At 41.9% G+C, this 27,688-nt stretch overlaps 1 protein-coding gene and 1 long non-coding RNA gene across 15 annotated transcripts in view; one reads left to right on the top strand and one right to left on the bottom strand.

Annotated features, from left to right (window-relative positions):
- Positions 1-8,209, bottom strand: part of LOC111253151 (uncharacterized) — a 65,979-nt gene extending 57,770 nt beyond the window's left edge. The window contains exons 1-2 of the long non-coding RNA XR_015330636.1: positions 8,047-8,209; positions 3,640-3,769 (exon numbers count right to left, since the gene is read on the bottom strand). This is a non-coding gene — a long non-coding RNA (uncharacterized LOC111253151). The remainder of the gene's footprint in view (positions 1-3,639; positions 3,770-8,046) is intronic.
- Positions 1-27,467, top strand: part of LOC111253150 (uncharacterized) — a 73,104-nt gene extending 45,637 nt beyond the window's left edge. For 9 of the 14 annotated variants that reach the window (XM_086993664.1, XM_086993660.1, XM_086993663.1 and 6 more), the window contains 10 exons: positions 11,257-11,499; positions 13,900-14,038; positions 18,168-18,303; positions 21,860-21,983; positions 22,429-22,553; positions 22,726-23,020; positions 23,445-23,557; positions 24,158-24,323; positions 24,762-24,947; positions 25,442-27,467. In XM_086993664.1, coding sequence (XP_086849790.1) covers positions 11,257-11,499; positions 13,900-14,038; positions 18,168-18,303; positions 21,860-21,983; positions 22,429-22,553; positions 22,726-23,020; positions 23,445-23,557; positions 24,158-24,323; positions 24,762-24,947; positions 25,442-25,611 — 1,697 coding nt within the window. In that variant the 3' untranslated portion in view covers positions 25,612-27,467. Of the gene's footprint in view, positions 1-1,068; positions 1,354-9,524; positions 9,925-10,408; positions 10,603-11,256; positions 11,500-12,266; positions 12,463-13,899; positions 14,039-18,167; positions 18,304-21,859; positions 21,984-22,428; positions 22,554-22,725; positions 23,021-23,444; positions 23,558-24,157; positions 24,324-24,761; positions 24,948-25,441 lie in introns of those variants that run through there. The other 5 variants (XM_086993666.1, XM_086993667.1, XM_022812160.2 and 2 more) reach the window with 5 other exon arrangements.
- The last annotated feature ends 221 nt before the right edge of the window (positions 27,468-27,688 follow it).

Below are 27,688 nucleotides of genomic sequence, written 5' to 3'. Positions count from 1 at the left end.
AGAACGCAATATATAGACAGGCATAAGGTGAAACGTACGCTCTCTGCCAGCACTGCGTTTTCTAATGCAGCAAAGTAGGTGAAAGTGGGTCAGCGTGTTTTTTCCTTGCAGCTACCCAACATACGACATGAGTAGAGGTCCAGTATAGACGCCAATGCAGGCCACGGGTCAAGGCGCTCTACGAGTGCGCGAGGCAGTCTTGAAGAAAGAACGGCCCTGCAAAGGTTGGCCTCGTCCTTTTTCCGTTTTCATATCTACTACAGCGGGCGGCTGCCGCGCACACTCTCAGCGTCCAGTACTCTCCAACGTATACTATACACCCCACGAAAAAAACAAATCAACAGAGAGCGAGAGACATTTTATAGCATTTTTCTTTAACTTTGTGGCGCTATTTCTCCTTCTCAAATACGAGAAAAGATGATACAAAAAAAAATAGATACGGGGAAACACATATCCACACACATACATACACAGTCATGCAAGTACAGAGGCATGAACGCATAAAGCACAGAGTACGCACTTCTCGAATTATACACACATGCACTTCCACATTTACGAACAAGAAGATACAGTCATGCCAAGTGTAAAATATATGACATAGTCGGCCTGCAGCTATTCATTGTTGTACCTCCACAGAGCCACGGTGAAGCATGGTTAGAGACTCAGTTGAGATTCAGCTACGGAAATGAGGAGATGGCAGTACTTATGCTGGGATTCCGAGCAAATAGTCCTGAATCCCTTCGCGTGGCTGGCAGAGTTAGTGCATTGTTGGCAGACAACGTTCCACTGGTGCAAGACTGGCCTTGAACGAACAGCGGGCAGTTGATTTGGCTGAAAGCCTGGAGGACCCTTGGACCCGGCCACCGACCGATCGACAGAATAAACGTCGTGTATAACAAAGCAGGAGAAAGCCTCTCTTCGGTATCCCTGTCGCTGTTATATCAGCCAAACTGAGTTCGCTGTAGTCCAACTCTCGGAGTGCCATTCATTGAGAGCAGAACAACGAAGATGACAACGGGCAACTACAGCAGACTCCAGACTTGGCGACCGCTTGGTCCCACTTGGTCGCTAGCAGAAGCAGCGCCAGTAGTACTACAGCTGACGGCCTACGTAGCAAATCCTAGCTCCCCGACCCAACGAACAAGGCATACCTAAAGAGAGAGAAGCATACCTAAAGAAGCACAGTATACGCTTAAAGCAGTAGCTCAGTAAACGTCGCTCAAGGGCTTTGCTCTTATTTAATGGCAGGAGGAAAAACAGCGGCGATAAGGCAGACGATGAAAAAGGAACGTACGTACGCCTGTATTGTGTGTGAACCATGGAAAAAACGCAAGACGAATAACGCCAGCAACGGTAACGGACGCCACCATTTTTAGTTCAAATGGAAGTAGAATAGTGAGCCTCATTAGACTGAACGCGGGGCACAGAGACTTTCGCTTGTAGCATATCACCTATGAGTCATTTCCGTGATTCCGCTTAGCTCTTTCTGGGTAGTTGTGACACAATATCTCTTCCTTGTCGTGAATTTAGGTAGAATGTGAGGGTATCGAGTAACTGCTGGAGTGAGTACGCCTGAATAGCTTCCAGCGTAACATCCAGCGTGTGTATAACGTAAAACACGATTATACATTTTGTATTTAGAATGTTTAGATCCTAATTCTAAATCAAATCATTACGTTCAACCAGAAAACGTTGATCCAAATCTTGGAAGGTAGGGCTATTCGGATAGCAGAAGTATCTTTTTCGCATTGCTACACAATGAAAAGCAGAATAATCACCTCAATGTTCTATCATGGTTTCGTTCATCTAAAAGCCACTAATTCTAGCTATATTATACACTATTATTTATATAAAACGCCGTCTACTGTTCACTATACAAAGATATCAATAAAATTAAATGGCATCTAGGTGTAGCTTGTCACACTAAATGTTTATAGGCCACCCTTATTAAGTTTCTCTTGATAACAGCTGTAACATCTGTATTCTCATAAAGCAGGGCCGAACGACAGTACTATCGGCGATTTGACTCAGACGTTGATAGTACATCCGAGTCAGATTGTACCTAAACATTCTCAATTCGCGAAGAGCTCAAACTTCATGCCCTTTAAGCCTCTACAGGCGTGCTTGCTTCTTTTTCGTTGGGCAAACTTATTTGGCGGCAGAGTCAAAGAATAGAATTGTCGAAGATGAAAAAATATCGCCAGGAAACGTATACCATCTCGAAATGTATCAGTATATCCACAATTGATGCGCAGTATTTCAAGAAAACTATGCTAATGCGTGCATATAACCGAGCTTTGGCAGACCGGTCTGGGCATATCGGTAGGAATAGGTTTGAAGACTGTCGTAAGCACTTCACTGTTCCCTTAAGAAGTCACGTCTGCTAATTATGTACAATCACAAGACTCACATACGTTTAAATGTGTCCAAGTGAGCTCTGGACAAATGGACGATGTTTACATCGTTACGACTTCCCCATACTGATCAAACCAGCTACACCTTCTCCTCAACCCATGCAGCCTTTGCGACGTCTAAAGCTCAACAGAGCTTTGCTACTAGGAAGGTCACAATCTAAAGCATGATCGAGTCGGCAAACTGTTTGTACGACGAATCGTTAAACATATCGTTAGTGTTCCAGAAGACAGGTACGTATTCACAGAAAGTGTTTCTCTTTCCTTGAGTGACACAAACTGGGTACACTCAGCCCAACACGAAGTGCCGTCCTACCAGAACACCCATTTAAATAGGCCCCGTTGCAGGCAGCCCCATAACCGATTATCGTCCTATCAGAAAAAAAGCAGAAAACAGTGCCCGTAAATAATCCGGTATTCGCACGAAACAATATCAGTGCTTCTGTGTTTGAAAATATCTCATTTGGCTTACTTGCTTCAGCTTTCCAACAAACTCAATTACCTTCAACTATATTGTCTGCTGCTCATTTGTATATCGATGTTTGTTACAATACCATTGAAGGAATTTTGGAAGTCTTCAACTCGGGTTACAACAGCGGTCCCTGGCAGCTTTAATCACTTTAATTGGCTTCTCTGTATAGAATCATGGGTGGCCCATTATAGTCGTACCTGATGGGGATATGCGGGCCAACGACATAAGGATCTCTAATAAACGATCCTTGCAAAACTAGCAGTTGTCTCCCATTTGATCCATGAGATCGAAAAGTTATCGGCAAATATACCAGCAAATAATTACAGCAGCGGTTTTCCTTAACAATGGCATCTTGTACATACAACTCCGTCTATATATGGGATGCTATTGACTGTGACGACCGCAGCTGGTTATTTGTGCACTTGGTTTTTATACGTTAAGACTTAGCTAAACAGGAAAAGTTTGAAGCACGAAGGATTCCTTCAGCTCGTTCGTCTTCTGCTCCATTCAAACGCTCGAATATGGCAGACGAACGAAGGTGAAAGTAGAATCTTAACCTTAAGTAAGCTATACATTAATTTTAGCGATCGGTTAAGTATTTGCTTGGCCATAGCTTTCTTGTCATAGAAGGTAGGTGACTGGTTGAAGTTCGACCTCTTTGGGCGAACATCAAAATGTTTCAAAGATTTATATCGAAACGTTGCTTTCTTTTCTAAGTGATAGCTTGGATAGAGTTTGGCAAAAATTAAATCTTACCTCGTATTAAAACGGTGAAATAGATAACGAGATTACGCGACAGCGCCACAGGGTAATAGTAAAGTTTAGGGGTCGGATTAACTGGGGTCTCAGTAAGACGCTTCCGTTGCTCGAGCTTAGCATGACGGTGCTGAAATATTATACGTTAGAAACTTCAGTCAGGGTCAATGTTTTCTCCCGCTGGGGCATACATAAATCTTTCAACAATCAAAGGGAACTTTCGATTAGTAGGAAGGAACAATCCTTAGCCAACATCATCTGTCATTGCTAAACGCAAGTAAAAAAATCGCCAGAAATTTCAGATACCTCAGTATTCTCATTACCTTCGTTGTCTTATAGTCATTTGTATTGTATTTATCGGGGGAACGAGAAGAGTTCGCGGTGAGGCGAGAATTCATTGCCCAATATGGTCTGAAGGAGAAATTAAGCGGAATTTCAGGTATTTCTATTACCTGATACAGATTCAATGATGAGCAGAATCAAATTGACCCTTTTTCCCTCGATTAGATCGTCACTCGGATCATGTGCTTCTGGCTACCAAGTAATCGAATTTTGAGCCACTTATCTTTTGTTCGACAACATAACAACAACTAAAGAGAACAGTACTATTGATCGTACGTTGCCGGTTTGAAACTGGCGTTGAAACGTTAAGGGATGTTTCCCTAAGCGCGTAAGTTAGTCCAGTTAACTCCATGAAGCGCCCGTCAGTCAAGTAGTTCATACCATACTTTTATAAAAAATGGCCATCTAAATATTGTTATTTCAGATAATTTATAACTTTATTCATTTTTAGATAATTCGCTGTGGGATCTGAGCGATCCGAAGCGAAAAACAGATACACATTTAACTTTAATTCGTACTTCGTATATATCTAAAATAATTGTCAATATCTGAAGAGTGTCTGAGTCTTCATTAGATCCTTCCTGTGCGATAGGCGATCGCCGATTGGGCAAGAGATTAAAATTAAAAAGCATACATTCCTCTGTACACGCTAGCCATCGAACGGAAGTTCTGTGGTGTTGCACTTTGCAAGCTGAAAAAGACAAATTCAGCACTACTACGACAGAAAAGGTGCTTTGGTAGCCAAGTAAATTGGGTCCAGGAAAGCAGCTGTTTCATAAAGGATGTTAGATGGGCAGGTGGCATCGAACGGGCAGGTGGCGGAGTAAAACCCACATGATCTACTGAAGGCGAACTAGAAAACTCAACATTATGTGGAAAAGCTGAGACAGAATTTACTCCCGAACCTTCTTTCGAGGAGGTAAGCTGAAAGCCTGAGTTCTGTGTAGCTCTGCTCATATATCGCCTTGACTGAAAGCCGTTCGAGGTTGTTCCGTAAAATATCATCAGCAGTATCAGACGAATCAAAAAAGGGAATAATAACAATGCTAATAATTATTGCTCATCGAGCCATATTTTCTAGCATTTGACAGATGAAACAGCTCTACTATACATACAGTGAGTACATTGTACTTTCGGAATGAACCAAGCGAATGATCGTAAGCACGACTCAAAAACGTTTGAATGTCCTTCCGCGTGGACTCTTGACCTTTTTTTAAGGCTCTTAGAATAAAAAAGAAGAAGAAATTCAGAAAATTTCAAAGGTATGCCGCAACGTGATTCGGGTCGTTGAAAAACCCTGATATTTACTCTTGCTAAAATGGCTTTAAAGAAGCAACTCGAGTCCATAGATTACAGTTTTTTTTTTATACACTTTGTGACAACGCATCATACGCTTGCAATGGGAACAATTTACTGAGAACAAGACTAATCAAGCATAGCTTGTTTTTGCAAATACCTCACTATATAAAAAAAATCCGGTAAAAAATAACAGAAGTTGAGCATCGGACTTCTCCTAGTATGATGCCGGGAAACACAAAACGTATAAGCACTAACAGGCGGGTTTTGCATAGTGTTCAAGTTGTATGTCGAAGCATGTTATGCTATAGGAAATTAATCGGAAAATTTGGTATAGACAGTTCCGCGGAAAAGCATACATTGCCACCCTAAATAAAAAAACAACCAGAGTAGAAAAGGAAATTTTTCTCAGGACCACCCGATATGAGTTATTTAATTAGTAGCAGCATACTGAACAATTATGGCAACGTTTAATCCATATTCACAACAGTCATCCCCTCTAGCACGACGTCAGACATGTGGCTTATATCATTTACTCGGCACAAGGGTCACAAGTCACGACAACTTCAAGTCAAACATGGCGGATGTTTAAAAGTGGACTTCAGCACTGGTCAACGATATAGCGCTACATCTCGGGGTAAATTTGCCAACTTGTTTAAATGATTCGCTCACATGCCACAGGTAAAATCGGCCCTAACTAAGGTGTCTATTGCGTCCTTCGAGAATACATCTCACGTCGCGTTTCTGCTACCCAGGTCGAATCAAAAAGTTAATTACTGAAACAAAAATAGAATAATAACTCGATATGGAAATTCGAGTAATTATTAGATATGACTGCAACCCAATCCTCGAATTCCCCATAACCAGGGCGTAACGCATTGTTTGTCTAGAAATTGTTAGCTAGTATCCTCATAACAGGTTTCTTCTCCCATTATACTGTAGTATCGTTACGAAGACACAGCCTAATGGATTCATGCGTACTAATTAAATTTTCCCGAGAAGATTCAAGTAAGCTAGATCCCTAACGATGACTAGGCCAAAGAGCGCCCTTCGAGGGTGAAGGTTAGATAAGACAGAATAGGTGGCGGATGAGATTGGGCAGGTTTCGGGGGATAAGGGACCCTGCCATGAAAGGCGAGGGGACCTACCACCACGAGTAGACACGAAACGTTGGATCTCTGAATTCTGCCAGAGAAGGAGATTTTGGCAAGAAAAAGCTGCCACTATAGGAGAACGCCAGTTGAAGCAAAGCTTTCAATGAATCGAATCGGAAACCAGACAACCAGGCGCGAGCCGCCTTACGGCTCCTTTAGCAAACAAACGATAGCGTCCCGCCGAATACTATGACCCTTTTTTCGCCTGCAGTCTGCCCGCGCCAGGATTCTACAGTGGGTCAAGTTCTGCAGAGCGCTTATACGTAAACATCTGAAATCAAGACTAATCGTGGCCATGATACTAACGGATATAAAGAACGGCAGAGTGCGTTCCGCGTTCAATATATAGCTTAGGTTGGCCAAATACAACCATAATCATATCGTACACATATAAAGCGTTTGAGGCAAGGGCGCCAAGCTCAACTAATAAGGTTTGCCGGTAATCCAAGCATGGTGGGCAACTGTCATTTGTAGTACATTGCAATCGTACCAGTAGTCGGATTAGTTTCGTGAACGCATATATATCACTTTATATGGCCGTCTATTTTTAGCTAGGCAGTGCTTCTTTTCCGATTTAAATTTTTCTCAGGAACTTGTTCCTACCTTACAAATCTGGCCATATAAAAATATGTAAACTTACACACGGTACGATTAAAAAAGTTGCGTTTACACATGCAAAATGTGGGCGACTAACACAGCTTTGCGTACTGAGAGCTCTACTCGGCCACCTCGGCCGGCCACTTTCCCTAATATACGTGTTAAGCCGTTCTGTAAATCATGTAACGTAATTTGTAGACGCATGCACAAAGTATAAAAATCAGGCCGGGTTCCTAATGCGTGTGGGCATCGTTGGTTTCTGCATAAGTGTTTTTGATGTGCGAATAGTCGTTACCAATCGTAGAGGCGACAATTTTACACTGATATAAACATTCACAACTTAAGCAGTTGCCCGTGAATCAAACGTAATGATTCTAGTCCTTCCAACGTTACTAAGATCAGACGCATTGGAGAAGCTGTACGCTTTGTGGCTCTATTGGAAAGCCAATAAGAGTCACCGAGAGTTAATCGTATCAAATGCTGATTTCAATAAGGTAGAATAGGCGTTTTGTGGCAGAACTTCGTAGCAGTAATCTCAGAATCCCATTTCCAAGAGGATCCAACTTCAAATAAACGCACCGCTAATTATTTGCTTCAGAAAAATCTTCGTAAAGGCTGAAAATAATAAAACCATATCAGGACAAGGTTCTGTTTGCCCGGAATCATCTGGTGACTGGATTGGCGTTCAACACATGGGGTTCCTCCGTCCATAATCAATGGTTTTTCAGCGTGGTCTGACAATAACACGGATCCGGGTCGGAGATAGTCAGGTAGTTTGTTCGGTATCTACATGACCGCACTATGGTGAACTATGGTCTGTGGCCAATATGGTGCGCAATGATGCCAAACCGCCGCCGAAAGTTGTCGTGTACGCAAGCAACTCGGATTCAGTCCGGTAAGACCGCTGTCAGTGCAATGAATATATAAATGAACTAAAACATTTATAACGTTACATTTATAGCGGGTCGTTATAGATTTTTTCGGTAAAGATACAAAAAGATAAATCAAATCTAGGTACTTAGAAATGTTTCCGCGGCGCTTGGTGGCAGAGCTCTGTTCCTGCTGCAAGTGAGCGCACATTCCGCTTTAGCTGCCAGGTTGTGCCAGAGTGGCCCGGGAGGGTTCGTCCAGAAGGCATAAAATGATTTGTGATCCTTCCCACAGGACGGACAAGTGTCCAACTAACACATTGGCACGCAATGGCACGCAGCTGTATAGAAGGAAAGAGACGAGCCGGGCGGGCAGACGCATCCACACGTACGATGCAATGACAGACGCTGAAATTTGCTAACTTGACTCTCAAGCGCTGCGTATTCCACCGTGACGTGTTGGACAACCTATCAATAGAAAGAGTTCAGAATTAGACGCTAGTAACGTGACTGTGCAAGTCTGAGACAAACGGAACTGTTTGGCAACCGATACCAGACAAACAAGACGTGTCTGTCGTACGACGTACATATGACACGGTTGCCTTTTTAATGATGACCATGCAGAAAAGCCAGTGTGTATCGGTCGTACAGACGTGTGTAGATCACTATTCGAAATCTCTACATCGTTTTTACTGCCAGTAGCAGTTCTCGTGTTGTCCGATTAGCAGGTAGGAAAAGAAAAACGAAAAAAGTAAAAAGTCTTCAGAGACAAGCCCTATATATTGTCAGAACAACCTGGGCCAGCCTGCTTATGTAGCAATATGCTAATTTGAGTTCGAGCAAACATTTACATTACTCGTTTAATGATCAGATTTATTGCTATACATTGTAGCATTGTTTAGGTGCTAAACCTTATTTTTCCTTTCGCTGTCCCTTCAAATTCTCCTTCTGAGCCTAACAAGACCCACTGAGGTTAGTTGTCTTCTCAACCACAGCCGATTATCCCGCATATATAAGCTCCAATATTAAGCATTTTAAGCATCTCCGCACACTGCTTCAACACAACCGACTTCTTCGCCCCATATTATGTGCTAGGCGCAATGTTTATTGTCTCTGCGATCCCTTAACTTAAGGAAATTCGTTTCTACTTGCTTTACCTCTTAAGGGCGTATGTGTTTGCGATCCCCTGAGTCCTCTTTCGGAGCACAGGGTTTCAGCAGTCATTCAAGGGCAGCGGCAATGCTAGAGTTATCGTGCCCAACTGGTGCAGTTTGCCGGCGGGCAGTGCTGCTAGCCTAGGCAACATTATTGGCTAGTTGACGCTGCTGACAAATCACGGATATTTTATAGAGAAGGCAAAAGGTGTAGATTAAAGGCTTAATGGGACAACGCTAACGTCCAGCAGACTAAGGTATTAAATGGGGCAGCAGCTGGTGCCGCTGTTAGGCTCCATGCTACGCACGGCAGTGAGAAAGCTCAGGCAATGGTCATCGCACAATATCCTCCATTACATGTATATGCACAGCGGAGGCGCTGGGTCGTTCGATCCCAATGCCCCCCCCCCCTCTCTCTCTCTCTCTCTCTCTCTCTCTCTCTCTCTCTCGTATGAGTAGTTTCTCCTTGTGCTAAATATTTTGCTTCTAGCCGCTGTCACCATATCGTCACTCCCGCAAGAACCCAACAAAATCCTGAGCTCACAGAGTAGAGTCCCTTATCGGTGTGAATGCGTTCCCGTCGGCCGCTCACACATGTCCCTAGATGAACAGCGCGGGATATGGCAGCAGGCAGTTCAGATGATGATGATGATTGGTTTCTTAGCACGCTTATCAGTGTTAAATGCATGATTGTAATGATCAGCAGCGACAGCACACGCAGCCGTGACTGGTTATGTCTGCTATATCTAGTTTTCATGGTTAAACGTCAGTGACCGGTTGGAAACTGAATGAAGCTACCACTGAGCTCGGCACGGTAATCTACGATGGAATGGAAGAGTATGGAAAAGTTAAATAACAACCTAATCTTGCCAGGTAAAATGAGACTCTCGTAAATGTCAAGCAAATGACCGTTTAGCTATTGTGAGATTTGAAACACATAATCATTTGAAGCCTAAAGCATAAGACTCAATGATGAGCTAGACTGATAGCTAGTAAAGGAGCGTATTCCCTCATTGACAATACTATATATATATATATATATATTCTGCTAACTAATAAAATTTCATATCTAATTATAGAAAAGTTAGGGAAAAATCTATCTTGAAAGCAGTTTTGTTTACTCGATGTAAACCTAGAGAAAGCATGTCCTTCTTGAAATGCACAGATACATACATATTCGTTGAATATAATAGGTTACTAAAAAAAAAAAAACAAACAAGCTGTAGACTGGTTGATTTAATAACACAAAGACGGGCGATATAAAATAACTGACTGGCCAGCCAGCCAGCCAGCTACCCAGCCAGTTTTTTTTTAGCGTTTTGGGGAGAGGAAGGCGAACCTGCAACGCGTTTGTGTCAACTCGCAACAACAGATAAAAACCAAGCCAGTAGTACGGATGCAGACTATGATATTTTGGTAGATATAGATCGAGCTCGTTGTTTTGCCTCGATAGCGATCATGCTTGCGTGTTGTCTTCCACTGTTATCATACTGGTTTAGGCTAAGGATCGTGGAATCAATTTGAGGATGGTGGTCGCGCGGAGCGCTTAAGGTGCAAAAGCTCAGTTCCTCAGATTACGGCCCGAAGGCGACAAAACGAACCTAATAAAAAAAGAAAATAACTAGAAACGCTATGCTACGTCTTCTAGTGTAAATCAATTTATCAATAATCTAATTCATTTGGAAGCAAGCAGTTAATAATCTGGATATTGTTAGACCTTCGAAAGTTTGACAAGTTTCCGCAAGTCATCGCTCGATTTCTATAGTATCATGCTCTATAATACGCGGAGTGACGTAACTGCCATTGACATACTAAGAAGACTAATGCCTATAAATTTCAAGCACTTATTGTTAATCGATTAGTGGTGACAAAGAAGGTCGCCAGCATAAGAGAAAAAAAAATTTTTATTGTTAGGGCATATTATCATTAATATAGTTTTTCGATAGATTTATTTTTTTATTATTATTATTATTATTTACTATTTTACGACTAACATTACCTGTGTCGACGGCAATTTTTTGAACAGAAGATAATCAGTATAGACTATATATAGATGGTCCTATTTAATCCTTCAAATATCCAATGGACTACTGAAAATAGGTTCAGTTGCACAAAAATGATAATAAAAATCCTTGTGCAATTCGCCACGCAGAGTTGCTTCTAGCTCCAACCCTATACTACAACAGCACTTCGCTCCCTTTCCAGTGACAAGCTCAACAGGCATCACCAAGGCGGTAGCTGTAACGTTACCTACGACTACAGGCCATCATAGTCGACAAGGTGGAGCAGGGCAAGTTTCGAATAGGCAGGGGGCTTCTCATGTTCGACCTGGCAAAGACGTGGCCTTACCTTGTCGCCTGTTGCCTTGGAGCGGTTACCGTGCCGAAACCTCACGGACGTATTACGCGCTTAGCAACAGCTCTGTCTGGGTACACCAAGCTGACTCAGGTAATGGTATAGTAACTGACTAGCTCATCCTTTTTTACCTAGCATAGACATATAGGGTTATTATCCGCTTGCGCCGTAAAGAGCAGCAGCAGCTATTTTTTTGTCGACGTTTTTTTTGAGTCTACAGTCGATGGAATGACTTCTCTAGCCTAAAACATTTAGCCACATACGATAGAAAGAATAAAAAATTATAATTTCATGATCTATACTAATGATATTTGGTTTCTGATAAATCAAAAAAAGACCAATAGGTAAAACAAGGAAAGCCGAAAAATTACATGCTTATTTGAAGCACGCGATCTTTTTTATTTGCAATAAATTTGTTATATTTGCGTTCACGCGTCAATCACTAAGTGAGAAAAACCTATTTTATTGAACGCTGATAACTTAATTCTAACCTAAGTTTTTGCTGAAGTTGGTCGCCCGTTGAACTATATTCTGTTTACCATTAAGGTTTTTTAACATTTGAAGTTTAGAATTTTCATCCCGTACGAATAGGCAATCGTATTCGGCACGCTCAATATAATCAATGTTGTCGTAAGTGTATAGGTGGTTTTGCATTTAACGGTAAGTATGCCGAACGCCTCTATAATCAGCCCCGCAGCCTCCCTTGAAATTAGTCATCTTATGAGAGACCTTTTTGACAGTGGTCTTTGTAAACCAACTTTTTCTCTATCGACCGGACGTTCCTTTATCCTATTCATTGTAGCTCACTATCGAGCGTTGGCGATAAGTGACTATGTTCTATCCAACATTGCTGAGTACAGGAAGCAGCCTCGGGGAGGAAGAGGGGGAGCTATGTGTGTCGTCGAATTTTCGTAGTTCGCTCGTTCCGGAGACAGCATTTTGTGCGGGCGTCGTAAGTTTCAGGGACGACAGTGACTCAGGCTGCACGTACAAAGCGGAAGATGTCGATGCGAAAAATTGATTTATCCGACATCAGCCGTCGCGTGCAATGGCAAAGTTAGTATGCTATTCGTGTAATGTACGCGACATTTTTTAGATTGAAGGAAACGCTTTACATTTTTCGTGTGTTGCAGTTATTTGCATTTTCATTGGATTCATTCATAACTTTTTCGAACTGTCGACGAAGTTCGTAGCATAGAGTAACTTTGCCTCAGATCTGAGATCTGAGGCGATCTAAGCCGAGCAAATACTACTGCCTTCGGTTGTGACACCTGCTCCGAAAAGAATATATATTAAATCAATTGTAGCCACAATGAATATTCGTTGATTTCGCCCCTTTTACCATCCTGCTAATACCTGGAAAATGAATAGCCACTTAACATCCAAATTCCTAGGAGGAGCTAGCGTGTTGGCAGAGAAATACGGCACGACTGAAGACGGCATTTGCTTTATGCAATTTTAATTAAGGTCTAGACACTTATGATTCCGCTGATTATATTCTTTCCTACTTTCCACTGCCCGTCAAGAAACCGGATGTCGGTGTCGGTGCCCTCTGGGGTCTGATCCCCACGTGCACCACGATCGAAATATGCAATGATCGCTTCTCGTACTTCGAGCGGCCTTTCTGTACTGGGGCATAATTTCGATGCAGATGTATTGGCATCTATTGAGGCTATTATGGGTTAAGCCGAAATTAGGTAGCAATTCTGATCTTTTTTGCTATGTACCCTCTATCCAAATATAAGGACCGTACATTTAAGAGAATAACTCCGCGCTGAATTACGTTTATCACTGTCGTACTTGTTATTTTTGCTATACCTGTAGGAAATATAAGTAGGGATTTTGAATACGGGGCTGGTTCGCGTTTAAGAGCGGAGAGACGCAGTTTAAGATAATTGAAAATAAAACACTGGAGTAATGCAAAAAAGTTCCGATAGGGGCAGTTAAAGCGACGCATATGACATTCTTATTATCAACCCGCCGATTGTTCAGTGTTGTTGTTGTGTGATGCTTACAATCGTAGCTAGAACGTGCGAAGGTTAAAATTGTCAGATCTTCCATTTTACGCCAACCAGATAGATTATCATTCAAATAGATTCATTGTCGAAATGTATTGCAATGGAAGAATTTATTTTATAACGGTCATGCTGCTACGTTCTAGCTCCTCTCAACCTTACCTACACGAAAGCTCCGCTATATCGACATACGAGCGCAAACATATCCTATTTCCTCTCACACGAAATCATTTAACAGGCAACAAAACGTATATTCCCCTAGGGCCCTTTGCTTTTCAGACAGGTTGACAGCCTCGAATTTGGCAGTCAGAATACTGCAACTTTACCTATATATCTGTCGCCTGAAAACAAGGATAACTGAAGTATATATATATATATAGTTTGAAATACCTGATAGCCTGGTTTTATCACTGACGCGAAAATGTCCTGACCCTAATTCTAAGTATTTGTTCTGTTTGGTTCTTCTAATTCTGCTTAGGTGGCTGGACTGAACTCCGCTCAACGTTAGTATCATCGTTTGTTGATGGATGGAAGGTCCGCTGCGAACTTCCTACAGATCAAGTCATTGCAGTAGCCAATGCTTCGTCCGTTCTGGTCTACCATCGCGCCTCAGCAAAGTAGGTTTAATTTGAAAACGTTAAGTAAACGCCACTTAGTTTGCGGCCCACCAAAAGGTAGCCCCTGTTTGTAAAAAGCAGAATTAATATATGTCCAAGTGTAAGGGGAACTTTTAAACAATAGGCCAACTACCTTTTCGGAAACTCGGCACCGAACAATCTCTTGAGAGGAAGACATTTTTATCAAAGGTGTGGGTGGCAGAGTCTGAAAACCCGACCCCCCGATGGGATGGAAAAGCAGCTACATATTACATTATGTTTGCTGTCTGCATTTTAGACCTTTGATTTGTTTTAAGCGAGCAGCACTCCCAGACCGTACTTTTGAAATCGTCACAAATGCACTTTTGTTTTAATTACCGTTTCCTCCCTGTCGATTTTTCATCGTCGGTAAAATATTATCAGCAGGGTTAACGGCATCATAGCTAAGGCTCATTTTCGCATCTCACCGCCTTTCTTGTAAAGGTGTTGTCTCCCTTGTCCTTAAGTAAAGTCCCTTACCGTTTTAGCTGAAAGGCGACTTTCACCGCTGCCTGTGCGACTCCTGCAGGCGTTTGGACTTTCTACCGAAAGTTTGCAGCTGCGTCGCCGTTTTCTTCTGCTTAAACCAAACTTTTCCTCCACTTCGCACTTGCCTTCGTTTGTTCCTTCGTTCGGGCCAAGGCTTTCGGACAGCTCGCCCGGTTCAAAGACGCGGACGCAGAATCTGTCCCACGGGCATATTCAAGAAGACGTTAGATCCGATTGGCCGAGAAGGCAGCTGGGAAACAAGGCTGCTAGCTGAGGGCGAACGAAGCAAGGAATACGGGAATTTGGTGGACGGGCCAAATTGCGCGGCGCTGGGGTGGCAAGTGGGCCATCTTTATGGTTCGAGGGCAAACGCAGGGAGCGATATGGGGGAGGCTGAAGGACAAGGGCATTCTTTCGAGTGTGTAGTGCTTGCAAAGTTCATGATGGAAAAGTGGCTACTGCTTGGAAAGCCGAGTGAGGAGGCAAATGATGTGCGATAGAATATAATAGTTTGCTTTGGTATCCCGTTTGCCCGTACTGCGAAAACGCTTCACTGTAGGGCATACTACCAAACGAGAAGGTCGGAACAGCAAGGAATAGCTAGTATGGCGACAGTGGATGGATGCGCCAGCAGTTGGTTAGATCAATATCATGTGACCGCACATATATTATATACATTAATAGTTAGGCCTTCAAAGGTTCCCTTTCTCTTGAAGGAAAATAGCTGGGAAAGCTAGGAAGTACCCCAACCGCTAATGATACCCCTTTCTTTCTCGAAACGAGAGCTGTCAAAGACAATGCTGACGGCGACAACAACAATTCTGGTTCTCGAGACCCCTCCTTCTTTCTTCATCGTGTTTCCGTATTTCCTCGCTCGACTGGGACTTTATGTCGTGAGGTTGAGAGAAAACCACTCCACTCGTTGGGTACTTTATCCACTTCCTTCTCAAGCACAGGACGGGTAGCTAGTGCCTTTCTGAAGTTGGATCCATAATTTCGCCAGCGATAATTGTAACCACGTTGGCTGGCACAGGCTAAGGCAGCGCGGCGGTCGTTGATGTGGCCGTCTTGCTACGCGATTCAATGGCAATGAGGGAAATGACACCTGGCACGCCCAAACCCATCCGCGGCGGTAAGGCCGGCTTCTCGTAACAGGGTGGTGCGTAACAACTCAGTGCCATGGATCAGAAACAGCCAAATTACACCCCTTGACGAAGTCACTGATTACTTTGATTACTACCACTGCTATACACACTAGCAGTAGAAGTAGTACGGTATTATAAAAAAAAAAATGCTAGCAACTTTATGCTAGGAGTGTGGCGAAAAGTTTAAGGACAGCAGAGTTTCTATCTACGGAAGTAATTATGTAGGAATAATTTCGGATAAATCGCATGAGCTGATCCGCGTAAAATTACTATCTTCGTTATCTAAAATTTTATAGCAATTATTTAGCTCAATATGTATATTGACCTAAATAATTACATGTGAGTTGTTCATATCCAGGTTATCTACTTATTGAAAGTTAGTTCGGCATACATCGAGGAAAACTATCCGTGTATAGAAAAAATACGTGCTAATATTACGAATGGTGGAAAGAACCTTATATCTCGCGCAAGATTTATCTGGTAAGTATTATCCCTATGGGACAACGATCAGCTTCTGGCCTTAAAGCATCACGTTTCGAATCGCAAGCATTTTGCAAGATCTCTGAAAGTTAGTTCAGCCTAATGGCAAACTTCGTCTGCCTCAGTCACGCCTCTTAGCGCCGTTGATTTTGACCCTAGCTTCATTTGCTTGGAGTCTCGAGCAGCCCAGAAATCAGATTCGTTGCTTCTCGCTACCGTTATATTAGAGAATCATCTTACGTGTGACTGACAAAAGATTGGAGATGGGATTTGGAAAGAAGTTAATCGAGATGGCAAAGATTATCAGAGCACAATGGAAAGCATTATTCATGCATGTGTCGGTTTGAACTCCGCCAGTCTCGATTTTGATAGCCCCACGGTAAAAGTTGACGTAGCTCAGAAGAGCTTAGGATAGCCTAGGTATTTCAATTGCAAACCAGATAGCTAGGGGCAAAAGCTCCAGACTTACCCACAAGCCTCAACTCCGTTCGCGCAACGTCCCTAGGCCGACTCACTTTAGATCACTCGCACGGCACGGGTCTCTGGGTTCTACCGGTACTAGTTCGTCGAATGTGATGGATAAAAGTAGGCTAGTCGCGCTGCTCCTCGGAGTTGGCAAAGACCGGCACAGAAGTAGAAATCGATGGCTGGGATACTATGCAGCAGTGGATGCATGACACAATCTAATGTACCTGTTACTACTAGTAGAGTCCATGTATCGTGCAAATAGGCACGAAGAAAACGTACACTGACATTCTATTGTATAGTTTAGAATTGCAGAGGGTGTTCGTATACTATTTAAGTAACTATGATTGTGTGGACTGTGATATTTGTGTCTGGTAGAATTGTTTCCCCCAGAGTGTTAGTAGTCGAAAACGTAGATTACCCACGGAAGCAGACTGCACACTAAACCGGATCAATCTTTGCATAAACAGCGCTTCCTAAAGGCGTTCACAAAAAAATGCTCGTGACCATAGTCTGAGTAAGGTTTATGATGTAGAAAAGAATCTCGAAAAAAAAAAAAAAAGGCAAATATGACTTTCTCGAAAATGGGTCATTTTGACTTTTTATACTACCGCCTACAAGAAGATGATAATGACAAAATGAGACAATACACAGTTGACCTAATGGGCAAGTCCACAAGTCTAAATCGCGTTATTGACACTTCCCTAATTGTCGTTGTTTCGTGCCAAATGGTTTATGTGTATCGTCGAATTTTGACTGTGAACTTAAATGAATTTCCCACATGGGCAAAAATATGATGCTAGGTGAAGAAATTACTTGTCTTCGTAGTTGGAGAGAATGAGACCTGAAAGAGAAGTGTACACGATAGAAAAGTCTTCGACAGTTTACCGAGCTCAACGTTGTGAGATACTGCGTAATTGAGTCAGCTTGGTTAGTGACCAAGCGATATTGGTGTCTCCTAACGCTGATTTGGCAGTTTTCATACCTGTTTTGCCTATTCGTTCGGCAGAACTCGTTGTTAAAGTATGCTGCTTGGGCTCACTATATGTGTGATGAAACTCCCTAAAATTTACCTAAAAATGCGTAGAGAAAATCGCGTAACTATCGAGAGTAATGACGCAGGAATTAGTTAACACGTTAGGTACCCAACAAGTTTACAAACATGCAGACGAAGCGGTGGGTCTGGGGTACCTAGCTGCATAAAGAGATATGCGAGCAATATGATTCGCTTAAGGTCCACGTTGAGTAATTGTCCAGTTACATTAGGCTTACTTGAAACATATCCGTATCAGGAAGGTCGAAGCCTCAGCTCCCTTGTGACCTTTCTTCCTGGTTCCGATACTGGATAATTGCTCCGACTAGCGACCGTTCAGAGCAAATCCCTCCCCCCTAGAGCTTTTACGAGATAGATACATAGAGAGTAAGCTGCAAACGTTGATGGAGTGAGAATTGGGATAAGCACGCTATAATCTGGGGGGCATGCTTTAATACTTCTATAATTATTATGTCCGTATATGGTCTATCTTCTATAGATGGTGGAACCTGAGTGGAACGGAAGCGGAGTCTCGACCTGAAGATGCTAAACTCGTCTGGTGTTACAAAGGGGCCGTGCACGTGTATTCGGCAATCAAAAGACATCTTTTACGACATGATACCCGCTCGTTGAAGGTTAGTAAACTTCATTAAACTTTTTAATGAAACAAGAATTCATGAGTAATTTTTTCAAATTAAATGGGCATGTTAATTTAATCTAGTTTTTACTCTGAATTACCATTAATACTAACAATATATTACAGGGCACACAGGAAGCGAGTCTTCTCCAAATTCGTTCTATGGTTTTACGCCATTAGTCACCTCTTTTCGGAACAAAGACGACACCCGATTCAAAACACCGATCTAATTGTTAGTTGTCGCCAATCGATCGGTCTGTCTAGTAAAGAAGCACCCCTATACGTCGGTCGACTATGATTATCAAGGCTCAAATCTTTATCCATAAATTTTGTAAAAAAAGGCACTGGATGAAATCTAACATGATTCTGCCCCAGTGGCTTCAAGCGGGAACGAGTTTAAAGGCGAACTTGTTCAGTTGGAAATGAAGTCTGGCGACTCTTCTACAAACGCTGACTGTTAAGCATTTAAATGCTTTAATTCTAATAAATATCGATAAAAAAAAAAAAAAAAAAAAAAAAAGCCTCGGTTCTCTCATTATCCAATTCAAATTAACGCATCCTATTACTGTTAGAGTTATATCGCCCAATATATATAAATCACCCTTTTACGATACTTACTCTGTTATACTGTTGAAATTGTTTCCATCTACCACCACCACGCAGTCTTTAGCTAAAATTATTATCAACTTTCATATTCCATGTGAGTACTAACTATAAGTAAAAATAATTACCTTCGGATATTTAAGCTTGTGCCCATTGCGTAGAGCTTAAAAAAGTAAGCGACCTTTGCCTCTAAACGCTTCACAAGTGCTCAACGGTTTCGAGATTACTGCCCGAAACGTCGTTTCGTTCTTCAGTTTACGTAGAGTTGATGAAAAAATGTTGGCATCGTTTACCACAGAAACGGTCTTCCCAGCCATGTCGTTTCCCTCATAATATAATCTGCTCTCGTCAAACTCGCCAACCAAAAACATCACAAAATATGTAATAGGAAGTATTTATAGTTTGAACAGATATACACATGTGTTTGCATCTATCTGCGAACAAGCTGTTTAAAAGCATAGAAGTAGTTTTCCTACTAGTTACATACTGTAATAAGTGTTTTGGCAAGCTGAGGGATACGTAACAGTTTGATTTCCTCCAACGAGTTTGATGCCATTCAGTTAATCAACCATCTAATGAATCATGGAAGCGTCTCTTGTATCTTAGCCTTCATGAGCTGAGGGACCTTTGCCTCATCACCGCTCAATGGATAAAAATTTATGTTGATCATTTTTCCCATTGTCTTCTCGGAAAATTAATGGAACAATAGTAGCATACGCTACCGCTGGTTGTTCGTTAGGATTAAGCTGAAACCTGCTGGCTGATATCCTCCTACGCAGACATCTGCTAAGCGAGCACGTGACGAAAACTCTGAATCAGACAATGGCAAAAGGCTAAGGTTTTCATAGAACAAAGATACCGTTAAGGTTCCAATACGTATAAGTATTGCCTTAGAGCTTCATCTACGAACTGTACTAGTCGATGCTTCGCCGGAACTCGCTATGAATTGGAACTGGCCGTAGTGGCTAAAAAGGCAGGGTTTACAATAGCTATAAGGGATTATACTACGTAGCATCAATATAGGTAGTTTCTTCTTGAAAAGAACCATAAAAACATGTTTCAACGATGCTGAAATTTTAAATCCTTTGATGGCTCGCCTATCGACAGATCTACTCCACCGGAGCCATCCGTTTTCAGCCGCTGTCGATCGACGTATCGTTATCACAGTGCACATTTATATAGCCCGGCTGTGTGGAAGGAAGTCAAGCGTACGGATAAGCGTCAGATGAAGTAACAATTATATAGCGTTTGCGGATTATTAAAAAGCACTCTTAATAATAAAAAATGGGCTATGAGATAATTCGTGTTGTACAGCGTTGGTAATTTCCTCTACACCGACCATTTCAAATTAGTTCTCTTCGACACCTAATGATTAGGCCTAAACCATGATGAAATTTCATAACCTCACAGCATCCTGACCGTTCTGTGCTACATCTGAAACCCACTAACAACGTATCGTAATTTTGGTGGTGTAATATGGCGGAAGCATGCAAAGCCAGGTTACTGTTAGCAATCCTTGTCAGATATGGAGTATTTGCGTATTGACGTGAGATTAAGGTGGTTTCACAAAAACCTCTAAACCTTAATAATGAAACTATTTGAAAGCAGCGAAATTAGGCCTATTCTAATGAAACTCTGTACCTGTAAGCATACAGATATGCACGTACGCAACGTACGCCAGTGGGCATCGGCTGTGTGTCCACTGAAACCGTTTGCCAAAACAGAAGCGTAAAGAAGCTGAAAAGAAGATCAATGACTTATATGTAACGCATGCTATTGTTTCTCAACAATGGGAAACAGGGTTTTTTTTTTTTTTTTTTTTTTTTTTTTCTATAGAGTATTCAACACATCTACCAAAAGCATGCAACATAATGTCGGTAGTTTCTACTCAAGCGCTAGTTACATAGGCAGTCATCGTATCAAATCATTTCTAGTCAAATATTTGTTTATAACTTCGTATCGTGACTGAGCATAGACGTTACACTGTGCGCTTAATTGGGCGGGTCAGCTAGACCCAATCATTATATCCAACTGTCTTTTTTCCGATATGCCCGACGACATGACAAATTATTTTTATAAAAAATATTTTTTCGCATGACCATATAATATACCGTTACTATTTGCTTTTAGCTACGTAAAATCCAGACATTGTCAAAGCTGTTACATATAGCACACAAATTTACAAGCACTTTCGCTATGAGTCAATTTGTACTGAAGAGGTCACGCGATTGTCTATAATTGCAATGCGTCCTTTTTAGCCTTTTCATATTTTTTGTCCTCTTCAATAATAAGCTAAGGTTCGTTTGAAATAAAAGTGTGTCCATCTGTACGCAAATAAGGCAAAGGAACATCGCGAACTGCTTCCTTACCTTGCCACGAACTGCTAGACATGGCGGCCTACATAGACAACTTTAAATTATTTGTAAGGGTTTTGCATTGTCGTTCGGGTTCTTTGCTATGCTCCCGTGATCCTTAGCAACTACATCTGCAATGGACGCGCTTAGACGACCTCTCTGCGATGAGCCGAAAGCACAATTGAGCTCACCCCCTGGCAAGATAGCGGTTACCTTCTAAGTTGCTAGGCAAACACTTATGCGTTTGTCTATGGCGGAGCCGCCGAGACAGATGTTAATCTAACGACGACCTCAGGAAGTTCTCTCCCTTCAGTTTGTGCATACGTTTTGTCTGGTCTCCATAAAATGTCGTTTTTTTTTTGGTAGCAGCTATTGCGTTCATCAAACAGCTTGCGTTATGGCGGTCCTGTATAAGCTCGTATAATGAATGTTCGAGCCAAATACTGTTTGGTACGTGGATCTAATGCTCTTATCAATACTTTATAACAACGCTAACTGGCGAAGGGCGAAGGAGTAAGGAATAGCTACGCTATTTTCTCTGGTACATGTATGTTTTGCCGCAATCATTGGCGTATTTTTGATGTTTGTGGTCTCTAGGTGATCGTCTCCACCACGAACTCACTGCCGTTGAACTACTCGATCAGTCCAGAGACACGACTGTACTATTGGTTCTTGTCCAATGGGTCACAGCTGTATGCACTCATTGAACGACCTAGAAATGGTAACAACTTGCTCTGTTGTTCAAAATTTTTTGTTGTATGAATTGGACAAGATATAAATTATCAGGCGACAGAAAGTACGAAGCGTCTACACGATATGCATATCAATAACTATCTTATTGATGTAGATGATTGAGAAGAGTCCTACACGCATTCACGGTTTCATCTTCCGTAATCAAATTATACAAATAACAGTATAAACTGAAAAACACAAGTTAACCAACTTAAAGATATATGAAAATCGAGCTCATACAAGATACCTTTCAAACTGAACATAGTCAGATGACGGTGCTATAATCCACTGTTATCCTAATGCCAGCCCTTTTCGTTGTGTACACACTTTGTGATAATTGTCCTGAAAAGAAATTTAGATTTTCTAATTGTCCTGCTTTGTCGTCACGAACAGTCCTTGTCTCAAGCTTACATTTATCTTGCGTTTCGGTTCAGCATCTTCAGTGTGCAACTGCTCGCTTCTTATGCAAAGTTCAACGGAGCAGTCTGAGCTCAGTTGGAGCATCGTCGATCAATGGAGCCATACAACGCAAACTACGAAACCCAGCCCCAGCGATGAGGTTTGCTAACTAGAATTTCTATTTTTGAATAAAATCAGATTCAAAACAATTGTCAGGTCAAGTAGAGAGAACAGATCGCGCTTCGCTTCGTGGTATCAACAGGTACATTGAGAATTACCCAGACAGTGGTTTTATTGCGTGGCCTTTCGTTCCTTGCATGAATCAATTATAGGCGCTGACGTGGAGCGACGGAACGCAATCTCTCTGGTTATGGCCTGGAACGATGCGCGACCATATTCATATTAATACAACTACTCCAAGGCCCCAACAGGGCTCTGAACTGTGGCAGTTCGAACTCGAGAGCCGCATTTGGCGGAAACGATCACTCGACGCTCATGATAATAGTAATAACAATATTCATCATAATTACATTTCTAATTTAAAGGGTAGTAACACTTACGAAAACAACCAATACTCAGCCAGCATGTTACATCGGCGCGTCAACTCCTCGCAAAAACCAAATACAGGCGAGTTCATTATGGAAAGCTCTGGATAGACAACTTTCTATATGTTTATGGTCAGGTTTATCTATAGGTTAGACCAAAGTTTGCATTAACCAACCTTACGACCCAACCTTGCTATTGGCCCGTCTTTTCAATGTCAGAAGTATATACGTTAGGCCTAATTTGTGTTTTTTTTGTTTTTTTTTTTTTACAGAAAACTATATACCTTTACTATATTGTAAAAAAAAAATAAAGTTCAACTATTGATTCATAGTTAGGTCATATATAGCAAAATGAGACAATGGCAAAGTTAGGTTGTGTGGGTTTATGCAAAGCATATTAATCTTATCGATTAATATTTTTCTGTACCCACAGCGACTAATAAGTTCTTAGTGGAAGTAATATGGTAGCAATAATTTCGACCTTTCTCGTTTCTTCGATACGTTAGGAGAAAGTGGTGCTCCACTTATGGGCTGGACAGACGGCTCCAGAACATGCGGTCTATTCAATCTGGGCGAGTGCCGAGAGCCCTTCAGCCTTGTACGGCCTGTGTGTTTACAAGTAAGAACCTGCAATTAAAAAAAACCTGCTCAAATGTAATCGTCAAACGTTTTATCGACAACATTAATGTTCGTAATGGGCGACTATTACTGAATTATTTATCTTACGGCATTAGTCCATTCCTTGAGTGCTTGTCCAGTATCAAGCGAAATTCAAAAATATCTATATATTTTCGTAAACAATGGACCCTGTTGTTTGCGACGTCTTTAACCTGGTTTCTAAAGGCCATAACGGTAAACATTGTTCCCATGCTACGAAAAATCATGAACTAGATATCTAGTATTATAAATGCTGCCTTTACCGGCCACTTGATCTGGGTAGCCTATAAAGGGCCGCATATTTACATAGATCGAAATCGAATATAGTACTATATTCATATATGGTACACAAGATAATAGCTTATTATAGAACTAAAAAACAAACATGCTTGTGTACTACTTTATAATTCATCATCCACTGTTATTACTTGTATAGACTTACTTCAACTGATTTGAAACCAGGCCATCCACACTTTAGGATCATACCTAACGATGGTTTTAAGTTAAGGTGGTTAAAGTTAATTCAGCGAATTCGTCTGTCTGTCTGTCTGTCTGTCTGCAGGTGGCTGGTTTAACAAACCCAGTTCGCCGGCCCGGTAATAATAAGGGTGTGGCAAAAGGTCCAAAAACGCGTCCTTCGAAACGACCACCACGGGTTCAACTTTTATCTACGATGCGGCCTCCGCCCACGCACCCGAGCAATGTTACCCCACCGCGAACAATCACAGGTAGAATTAGTAAAACATTCAGGAAAATTTGTGTACCCTTTATAACTTTTACGATACATTCCTGCAATTATTTTTCAAGACAGACAGAAAACAAGGGAGAACAACGACAAGCGACCAATGGGAGAAAAGTGATGTCAAAATCAGCCTGATATTTTTTAAGCAAATGAAACAGACTAAAGCACAATAAGCCTAGAATATAATATAGACCAATGTCCTTGTTTTGAGTCAGAATAATGTTAAAACAAATTCCACTCACGACAATGGGTCGAAGCCGGAACGTATTTAGAGGGTTCTGCGGCTGTTAGCTGAAGCCCCATATTATCGAAGTAATCCGCCACAAATGGGTGGCCGGATAATAAAACCGGATATGCACACTAATCTCTTATGAAAACTGTCTTTTTTCAATATATTACGTGTCTCGTGCGGTTTCGTAAATAGATCATACTACACCGTTCAGTACGAGCTCGTCAGCAGGATCAGTGGCTTTGTGGTCGGACGAAGCAGCTGCTGTGGACACCGAAAATTCAGTGATAGCTGTCACCACTGAGGATCTTGCTGACGAGGAGGTTGATGGGGACGAGCTCGATCTTGAGCTTGGTTCGCCGTGGCACGATTCGGAATCAGGTAGGTGCGCTCTTATTGTCATCAAGCTACCGGCCTTAATACACATATCCGTTTCTGTTGTTATTCCAGATGGAAACCCTATTTATTGTCATTTGCTTCAGAAATGATGGATTAGATTTTATATAACAGTATGTATAGACGATATGGTTCATACTAAACGTGTGCGCCCCTCAAGTGGCAGATTGGATTAATTAACAGTTACTACCTATTGGTGCACTGCATCGAAATGCACTTGAAGAAACCGTATCATTGATATAGGAATTGATACGAAGATTCTCAAATATATCGGCGAGCCTGCTTAATGATACGGCAAAAGTAGCTGCTATATATGCTTTGACCTACATCATTGGACCTAATTCTTTTTGCTTCCCCAGTGAGACGCCAAGAATCCTTGTTTCGACCATATGAACATCGACAGTGGCAAAATGATTTTTCCCAACATGATTTCTTCATCTGTTTTTCTTGTATGATGCGTGTATCTGTTTGTCGTATAGGTGTATTCGATTCAGTTGTTTTCTGCGCTACTTCAGCGGTAGCATTATGCCTCGTATCGGCGCTATGGTGCGTACGTCACTGCGCGCCGTTTCCAAAAGAAGCTCTGCTTCCTCTTCGTGACCCGCCATCCGTCCGGTACACAGCAATTCCAGATCATACGCTTGCCTGATTTTGTCCGGAGGGGGTGGACCCCTGGGATGACGAGGCAGATCGCGTGGGCGCTGGTATCGCTTCAATGGGCGGCCTTACGCCCTTCGCGACGCCCTCGAGTCCCGTTCCACCACCGCCCCCTCCGCTGGACTCAATTCTTGACACTGCTCGTCTGTTACAGCAACGAGACTGCGATTAAGAAAAGAGAAATCGTAAATAAACACCAAGGAAGGCAATTACCGCTCCTTCGTTATGGAGGAAAGCAAATTCCTGGCAGTGTGATGTTCACAGTTTCAAGCCGATCGTATCTCGTCATTTATGGACGTAGAAATAACGAGCTATGGGGTGACCTTATCAGCTAATATGGATACCGTTCTGCAATCTCGTAATCGAAGTGACAGTCAGTGGACATTTCAGATTATACGTAACACGATAGTTCTTGAGGATGTCTTTTTGAGGAATACGTGAGTCTTTTTGAGAAATACGAGGAAGCCTTGATTATTTTAAAAAGAAAGTTTTTAGCCTTCCCCCGATTACTCTCGGCTTCCTCTGATGACCGAAGATGAAGGAAACCGCTCTGTGTAGGACAAATCGTACCGGATTTACTGTACACAATGCAATTGTTAAGTTCGTGCAAATACGCAGAATGAATAAATCGACAAACTTACCTACTGCCGAGCTAGTGAAATTTATCGTCGGATAGGAAAGGACATCGTTTGAAAGGGCGCGAATCATGATATCACACTATGGGACGCTTCTAGGGTCAGGTTTACAGGGACGAGCGTGTGCCAAGTGTAGTACTGGTAGAAGCCATGGGCCTTTTATGATGCTGCCAGGGCAAACGTAAAGCAGAATTGGTCGCACAAACACACTCATCCATCCATCCATGGTTCAGGTTGAACATTTTAGAATATTTCTCAAGATGATAGCCGCCGAGCTGGTGAATATAATAAAGGCAGGTGCGGGCTTTTTCCTTCATGAACTAAAATTACCTAAAAGGGCTTAATGTATCTACGTAGGACGATTAATACTAAAAGAGGAGAAGGTTGCAGCTATTGGAAAAAACGTACGCCAATTGTAACCTCTTGTACATAATTAAAGGAGTATATAGAAATGCAAACGTTCGAATGACGAAGTGCGCATCCCCGTTCAAATAGATCCCTTGTCAGCGTCCAGTGTTGTAAATAGCGGCATGTAATCTACAAGCACGAACACTAACTTACGTGATCAAGTTATTATGCCGATACATGACTATACCTCAAGGTCATACTTCAGACAGTTGCCTCAATAGAAATAGCGTTGCGTTACTGTGCAATCAGAGTATAAGTACGGGCCTGATAAGCCTGCAAGACGCTAACAGTCACCTATAGCGCACGGGCTGGCCGCAACGTTGTAACGATATGTTCAGAATATTCTATTTTGAAGCAGAATGTAACTCTATTAGAATAATGTAGCATATGCTAAATAAGCAGTGCCAATGGATAAACACCGTTGTCTGTGTCACTGTTATCGTTACGGAGCTAAGGGCATCAAACGCACTCTGGCTAACCAAACGATTTTCGAAAAAACACAGCCATATGTTTATCGAGGTATATACAAACACGCATTCAGGAGTTTGTAACAGCGAATTTGACTAATGCCTTTTGCAGACGAGGAAGTGTTTTCTTTTCTTTTCTTTTACGTAAGACTGAAGTATGTATTCTTACGCAATATTATTATCGACTGCCTAGTAAAAAAAAAAAGCAGAGACACAAAAGAATTGTGTTCTGAAGGGGGACCCCGACGCTTAAATACGGGAATACAATTCTGTCCTGTCACATAAGTATGTTAATGTTAGATACACATGTTAATAAAGTCAAGTTAATTGCTCCATAATCATTACGGTCTTGTTTGAAATAAGTATCAGTTTCTATAACTGTGATATGAACATTGATTAGTCGCATAGTCTTTCTGATCGCTATATCTGAATGTTATACCATAATCAGATGTGTTACCCAGGAACCTAATTTTTGGTCATGTTGGGACTGCCCACTATAGAACTGTTTTTTTACAGAATTATTTTTGTTTCGAGCTTTAACAGGGTTACACTTCGTCTT

Source organism: Varroa destructor, unplaced genomic scaffold, assembly GCF_002443255.2.
Source record: "Varroa destructor unplaced genomic scaffold, Vdes_3.0 BEIS01000006.1, whole genome shotgun sequence".
NCBI lineage: Eukaryota > Metazoa > Arthropoda > Arachnida > Mesostigmata > Varroidae > Varroa > Varroa destructor.
Note: the sequence above shows the minus strand (reverse complement) of the source record. Positions and strands in the feature narration are given on the sequence as shown.